We start from the raw sequence: 7,805 nt of genomic DNA, 5'->3' as shown, positions 1-7,805 counted from the left end.
CTCCCGCCGCGGGGCCGCCGGGGGCGGGGCGGGCGCTCGGCGCGGCCCCGGCGAGCGGCTCGGGAGCTGCGGCGGCTGCGCAGGGCGCTCGGTACGGCCTCGGTGGAGGAGGACGGGTACCTGCTGCTGCCCGAGCCCGCAGCGGGCAGGGGCGCCGCGCTTTGTCCGGGGCTGAGCGGGCCAGCCCGGCCCCGGCGGCGCCCGGCCCACTGCAGCCCAGCGACCGGCGGCTCTCGGGGCGTCGCCTGGCTCCGGCGGCCTGGGCACCGCGGGGAGCGTGAATGAGAGTTTGCTCCGATTTACGAGCAGGGTGAGTGCCCCGCCGGGCCGCCTCTCTGGGGAAATAGTAGTTTGTTTTTTTTTTTTTTTTTTTTTCTTTTTTTTGTCCAAACCTTTCTATCCCCAGCTCGGCGCCGACCTCTCCGGGCCGGGGCGGCGGGGACTTGCTGGTCCCGCGGGCTGGGGGACAGACGCGCCCTCTTGCCCTAGGGACGGGAAACCCCGGCGGAGGGCGAAGGGGGCGGCGGGGAGCGGACCGGGGGCTGCGGCGGGAGCCCGCCCGGTGGTTCAGTCTTTCTGGGCCTTCACGCGTTTGCGGGAAACGAGAGACAGTCCCCGTGGGCGCTGGGGCTGCCCGGCTGCCCCGCTCCGCTCCTCCCGGGGCGGGTGAGCTCCTCTCCTCCCCTCCCCGCTCCCCTCCGGCACGAAGGGCTGTGAGGACAGGGGTGTATCACCGCCACCGTCCAGGTGAAACGCGGAGCCAGGCTGTAGTAAACACCGCGTACGTGGGGTGGCGGTGAACCTGGTAAAGGTCACATCTTTGTGTACAAACGCAGCTCGTCCTCGCTGGTCTTCCGAGTCGTTGGTGTCTTGGGGACCGTGTTGTGGTCGCTGGCATGCAGACGCGAGCTGCATCGCACCCACCGTTACCCTCTCCTGCCCCCTCCAGACGGAGTGGCGTCTGGGGAGCATCCGATTTGGAAATAAGACCTGGTAACGTTGTCTGTGTTATGAATTTTTATTCTTGAGCTTTAGCTAAGCCTGGCTGAACTAGGGGCCGGCCACATGTTCATATTACATAGTAACCAGCGATCTACCCGTCCCTCAAATCATGCGGTGTCTGGATGTATCTCAATGTGAAGTGATGAGGCACGGTGGTGTTGGAGGAGCAGGAGCAGAGCAGCACTGCTGGAGAGCTTGATGTTACAAGACAGAGGGTGGCAGGGCCATGGTGCTGGGCAAATGGCTGGTTTACAGTCCAAGCTGTCAAACCAGGCTCCTTCAGAAAAGATCTGATAGGTGTGCACGTGTCGTGAGCCTCCTGTGAGTTGTTGCTGGGCTTGAACGCGTGTATGGGGCAAACAGGTGACAATAACAGCTTTCTGTCATGTTTTCATGTCATGCTTCATTACTATAGCTGCAGAGTTTTAGATTGAGTAGATGTGGTACTGTTAAGCTTGTGTGTATGTGGAATGAATGATGGACAAGTTCTCAGGTATTGCGTTTCCAGTGGCGGGTGAGGCGTGGGTGGGTAGGGGAAATATTTAATCAAGTAGGGATCCCTGGCGCCTGTGCTCTGCACTATCTGACAGTATCCTGCCTTAGTTTTTAAGATGCAATAAGTAGTTTTGTTCCTCAGAGGTGTGTGCTGTCTTAAGCATTTTTTAATGCCATATCTAGTTAACTAGTTATTCAAAAAGGAGAGCTTTTTTTTAGTCCTAGTCTGTGTTTTGAAGCTGATATTCAAAGTACTAGCTGTGAAGCTGCTAAAATGTAAAATTAACTGATGGTGTTATGATACCACACTGTGCAAAAATCCCTGAAAGCCTGAGTTATGTTCACTGTTTTTCATATGGTGGCCACAAGTATGTTTGGCTCATCCCTGTGCCATAATAAAGGTGACTTTGGGCTGAGGTGCCAGACCAAATTGAAGAGGAGCCATGTCATGTTTCCGGCTCTGCAGGTAAGCTCTCAGAGGTGGTTTGTGCTGGTGGCAGGTGCGACTAACCTGAGCTTAGGTGTCAGACTGATCGGTTTGTTTTTTTTTCTGTGACACTACTGAGACCTGGTCTGCTCAGCACATCCTGGGGTCACAGGGGGTGGCTGTTGGGAGGCACGTCGGGGCTGGTGCTACTTGAACATATGTGTTCCTCTCCTTGTGTGATACGGCTTCTGCTCTGGGTGAAGGCATCACCCAGGCTTTGACCTCCCTCCTATCCCGCCTTGCCAGCATCGCTGTGGCCTGGTGACCTGACGTCAGCGCCCGCGGGGGAGGGAAGAATTAAGGGCAGCAGCTGGGAAAAGCCTGTCCTGGCTCTGCGCTTCAGTGGGACCTGGTTTCGGAGGCGATGGCAGACGGGAGATCCCAACTGAGGAGGCAAAATCAGGGGGCTGACACACAGCCCTGCTGTTGTCCTGACTGAGAACTAATTCCCAGTGATGTACAGCAGGCAGCCAGTGCAGAAGCTCTGCCTTGGCCCTACCCCTTCTCCTCCCGCTGTCTGGTATTCAAAGCTTGTAGGAGCTGGAGTTCATTATAAGAGTGAATGGCTGGGCAATATTAGATGCCAAAGAGATTCAATATTTTTTGAGATCTGGGGAGAGAAAAACAACAACAACAACAAACCAAATAACTTTAATATTTTATTTTGGTAAGGGAACTTCTGCAGTGTCTGAGAAGTGATTAGTGCTGCTGTTAAAGGTCAGATATACTTCTGGGATGTGGAATGTTGTCTGTGGATGTATATGATGTAGATACATGCATATACTACGTATATATGTTGTGTCTTCAGCATCATTCTGATACTTGAGTATTCAGGCCTTACTACAGAGACTTCAAAGCTAAGGAGGGACATTAACTGTTTAACCTCCAAAGCCATGACAGATCTATTGGAAAATTAGCAAAGACCTCATTTCACCTCATTTTGTCTGCTGAAAAATCATGCTTTGTGTTTTGACTCGGTCACCACCAAATCCATAAAGATTCTTGAAGATACGAAATTGTGTTTTGTGTAGTATATGGTCCCATTAACAGTTTTATGATTAATATGTTTTTATTTAAGATGTAGTAGATCACATATACTGATGTTTTGTTTCTTATAGGTCTGGAAAACAAATGCTATATAGGCATGCTTGAGTCAAGGGCAACATGTACCTTGCTGAATTTTCGGGGTTAAAGTTATGTGGCTATTCAATGGCTTATCCCGGTCTCTTCCTCTCTTTCCTTCCACCAATATATATCAGGCTTAGCAGTGATAGTCTTTTTGAAGTCACCAAAGCCCTGGCTATTACCAAAATACTCCAGTGTTATGTGCAGAAGAAACTGCCATCCTGAATTGCAGGCTCTCTTGTCCAAACTTGACTGTGTCAGGCCCAAATAAAGTACACAATTTTCTAGGTTTATCCTATAACACTCTTTACTTTTCTTTCTTACATGGATTTTTCTCAGCTAAATAATATCTGCATGGTAGCATCCATGCTGGGAGGACAGATGACTTCCTCTAATTTGTTATTTTTGTGACACAGAGTTTAATTGGAGTAAAAGCTGTTGACAGTAGTGCTTGATCAGGGCTTCCAAAAAATATTTTCTCTCTGGCCTTGCATGGTGGCAGGTAAATCCATAAAATAATCTGTGCACAAGATTATAGCCATCAAATGTAGCTTTTAGGTCATAATGTTGGGTGCTTCCAGGCTTTAAGTGTTTTGATCTTTCAAGTTTTTTAACAAATGCAGGTTTTCTCTTTTCATCTTGTGGTCATTGTTGTTGATATGAGGGATGAGGACAAAACAAAGAAGTTGTGCCTCTTCCTAGAAGATCAGAATTTATTAAAACAGTTATAGGTTAGTGGTGAACTCACCTTATATTTTAATGAACTAGTGCTGCTTTTTGTTATGACATAGGAAAATGAAGTAAGAATTCTTTGAAGCCACTTCAGACTTCATAAATATTAGCAGGCTCTGCAGTCTTCACACAGAGTAAGTCTGCATGTTTATTCTTCACCTTAATAGTACAGTTTCTTTTGCACAGTAAATTTTCTTGCCTTGACTAAACTGAAAGAGCGGTTATCAGATGCAAACTAAAAATGCCGTATTTGTGGTTAGGAGCACTCTTGCTTGTTCTTCCCCTTCTCTAAGACACAGTCTTTTCTCCTGGTGCACACTTTGGTAGCAGTATTAATAGATTCAGTTCTGTGACTTAAGAGACAAGATCTTCAGAGGTTCTTAAATGATTGAAGATGCAGTTATTTGCTTCTGAAAATAGTGGAAGATAAAGATTCCCAGCATGTTCAGTTGCATTTGAAAAATCCTTTATATTTGCATCTTGGGTCACCATATGTGTTTAATACTTGCCTGTGCTAATGAGGGAAAAAAAACATTGGCAGTATTTTCTAAACATGCTTTCAGAATACTTAAAATTGTCTGTTTTAGTTTAAAAGCTACATCTGCATCTCAGAGGAAACTGAAATTCCATTTGTACAAAGCACCAGTTAACTCAGCAAGTTCTTTGTGGTGGTCTGTGAAGACCACATTGCCTGTTCTAGATATACATCTTAACACAAAGACATCAAACTTAGTGTAAAACTTGTTCTAGGCATCTCATCAGTGACTGAAGCAATCTAGTCTTTCTTATTTCACAGAATAGTTGAGGTTGGAAGGGACCTCTGGAGGTCATCTAGAAACAGGGTCACCTAGAGCTGGTTGCCCAGGCCCATGTCCGTGTGGCTTCTGAGTATCTCCAAGGATGGAGACCCCACAGCCTCCCTGGGCAGCCTGTGCCATTGCTCGGTCACCCTCACAGTGAAATAGTGTTTCTTGATGCTCTGAGTGAACATCCTGTGTTTCAGTTTGTGCCCGTGGCCTCTGGTCCTGTCACTGGGCACCACTGAGAAGAGCCTGGCTCCAGCTTCTCTGCACCCTCCCTTCAGGTATTTATGTACATTCATGAGATCCCCCTGAGCCTTCTTGTCTCCAGACTGGATAGTCCCAGCTCTCTCAGCCTTTCCTCACAGGAGAGATGCTCCGACCCCTTCATCATCTTTGTGGCCCTTCATTGGACTCTTTCCAGTCTCCCCATGTGTCTCTTGTACAGCACAGCCCAGAACTGGACATAGTACTCCAGCAGTGACCTCACATTTCACAGTATGCTGTAAAAATAAGAAACTTCTAAAGTAAATTTTGAGCTTTTTTTAAAAAAAAAAAATTAGGATGCAGATCCTAGAGATCACTTTGGTGCTCAAAGTCACCGATACAGCTTCTCTGAGTACTTTTGCTCTTCCATAAGAGCTGATGTTTCTTGTTAAAGAAAACCCAGACACTTCAGCCCTCTTTCCCCGATGCCATCAATACAGGCTCTGACAACTCTTTTGACTTGTGATTAAGGGATTTATGACTAGGTTGGCTGGCCACACATGCCCAGTGTCATCATTAGATCCTTAGTCACTGGGGTACGTGTGTTTCTTGGGGTGCATACATACAAACTGCTGCCTGAAACAGAGCTGGTTTCAGTTTTGAGTTAATATTTGCTTATGTTTGTGAGGACTCATCTTTGCTGGGGGCTGGTTTGGTTCTCCAGCAGCCATCCCATGCTGGTTTGTGCTCCACTGAGGTGACCTGCCTGCTCCCTGGGCACTTTCTGCATCACTGATGTGCCTGAAGGTGAGCATCTCTTGTATACACTCATCTGAGAATGGTTTAGATGCTTCTGTATTCTACCACAGCTGTTTTGTATGCCTATATGGGTAACTGTAGTTGATGTTAAATATAGCATTTGTAAACAGGGTTTTTATTTTTAGGTCAACACTTCAGGTGCAGAATAAAACTGTTAGTGCAATGCCGGTAACACTACTCATGGCAGGAGGGAGAGAGGAAAAGAAGAAAAAGGCATAAAGCATAAAATATCAGTTCATCCTTGTGATTCTCATCAAACTTGGTGGGAGGGGACACTGATTTCTTGACTGTTGAGTGTTTCTTCCTGTATATCATAGAATCATAGAACAGTTTGCCTTGGAAAGGACCTTCAAAGCTCATCTAGTTCACCCCCCTGCAATGAGCAGGAACATCTTCAATCAGATCAGGTTTCTCAGAGCCTCATCCAGCCTGGCCTTGAGTGTCTCCAGGGATGGGACATCTGTAGGTGTGTTGTGGTTGGTTAAAATATTTTTTAAGGTTCTTAAAAATATGGCAAAATTATATGAAAAAGCAGTTAGCAGTAGCTTACCTTCTCTGTGTCCAAATACAATGGTTAATAGATGCATTTTAAATTTCCATAGTACTCCCCTGAAAATAACTGCACAACTTAAGAGGTCTATACTTATCTTAATTAAAGAGAACAAAGCCATGCACTCCATGCTGGCCTGATGTATGCAATTAGTGACTGAGTGCAATTAGTTTCCAACCGCTAAAACTGTCTTATCAGAGCTCTTGATAGAACTGTCAGCAGTTTGTATTAGTATCTGGCATTATTAATGCTTGGCATTTTTCTACCATGTTGTAAAAGCCACTTGTTCCTTCAATATTCATTTCAGGTATCAGGTTACTCATATATAGAACACTTTAAATTCACTGGATTGGAAACCAACCAATTCTCAGAGGCTGAAAATTAGTACCAGGTTTTGCAATGAAGGATACACAGACATCTTTAGGTGCTCAAAGCAGAGGTTATTTCGTAACTTGAAGTTTCTCATTAGCTTAAAGGTTAAAAAAAGTGGTTTCAGGATAGAAATGTGTATGTAAAAGAGAACTTCTTAAAAGTTTTAGTGACCTTCAGGAAAAAAGTCCTCCAGCCCCTCACTGCGGATTTTGCTACCCAAGGCTCTATGTTCAGGAAATGGTTTGTGTGTTTTTCTTCCCCTCTCTAGATCTCACCTATGTGTTCCCAGGTGTGCACATTAACTTCATTTTAAAATACCTTGCCGCACTTTTCAAGGTTAACAGCGCGTTGCAATTCCTGCGCTGTGCAGAGGTGTGTGGGTTTATAGCCATCAGCAGTATTTAAACAGTGTCACAGCTGTAAGGATGGGGAAATGCAAAGCCTCTAGAGAAGGAACGCTTAAAATGTAGTTTGAAGGCCATGAGTCCATGATGCTGTGTTATGAGCCTGGCAAGGGTGTCTTGTTTTCATCTTGCTTTTGGTAGAGCCAGCTGATGGCTCAAGCTGTACAGCTTCAGGGTCCTCCTAGTGATGTTAGGACTGGCATGGATGTGTGAACCCTGTAATTTACTCTAATTCAGTCCAGATCGGAGTCTTGGGCACTATGCAGTTGTCTACTTCAGCCACAGCTTCTCCAGACACTCCTGTAGTAGTAGGACCACCATCAGTAGTAGATTTTGTTCCAGGGACAACATGCTGCCAAAAAGTGAGTTTATGCTTTCTGGGTTGGCTGGAGAGGGTGGCATACCCGATTGGAGCCTTAGAGAGCTGAGCAGCAGAGAAGAGACCCGTCTGAAAATATGCATAACCACTTCACCGAGGGTGGAGGGACCATTAGCCTGGTCTCTGAGCATTTTGTAAGATGCACAACTATTGCAACAAGATGCCATGTCACAACAGGAAAAAAACAGTGTGTTCAACACCCAAAGCTGAAATGCAGTGTGCCTTCAATGTGGTATTCCTTGCGCTAAATGCACCCCTCAATGAATATGATTTTGGCTACCTGAATCAAAATCAAGCTGCAAGATGATCTGTAGTTTGGTATCCTGTTAATATCTCTGAACACGCTTTTAGGTTTGGGGCTTTCTTCATCCTTCCTCTTCCTCACCTTTTCCCTTGTCAGATAGAGAGTGATGTGGAGGGAGTTGCCTGCATG

General features: G+C 46.2%; 1 protein-coding gene across 1 annotated transcript in view; it reads left to right on the top strand.

Moving 5' to 3' along the window:
- The first annotated feature begins 86 nt into the window (after positions 1–86).
- Positions 87–7,805, top strand: part of GRAMD4 (GRAM domain containing 4) — a 76,751-nt gene continuing 69,032 nt past the window's right edge. Inside the window, exon 1 of the mRNA XM_065843813.2 lies at positions 87–310. Coding sequence (XP_065699885.2) covers positions 282–310 — 29 coding nt within the window. The 5' untranslated portion in view covers positions 87–281. The remainder of the gene's footprint in view (positions 311–7,805) is intronic.

The sequence above is a fragment of the Patagioenas fasciata genome, chromosome 1 (assembly GCF_037038585.1).
Source record: "Patagioenas fasciata isolate bPatFas1 chromosome 1, bPatFas1.hap1, whole genome shotgun sequence".
Classification (NCBI taxonomy): Eukaryota; Metazoa; Chordata; class Aves; order Columbiformes; family Columbidae; genus Patagioenas; species Patagioenas fasciata.
This window is presented reverse-complemented; position numbering and strand designations above follow the sequence as displayed.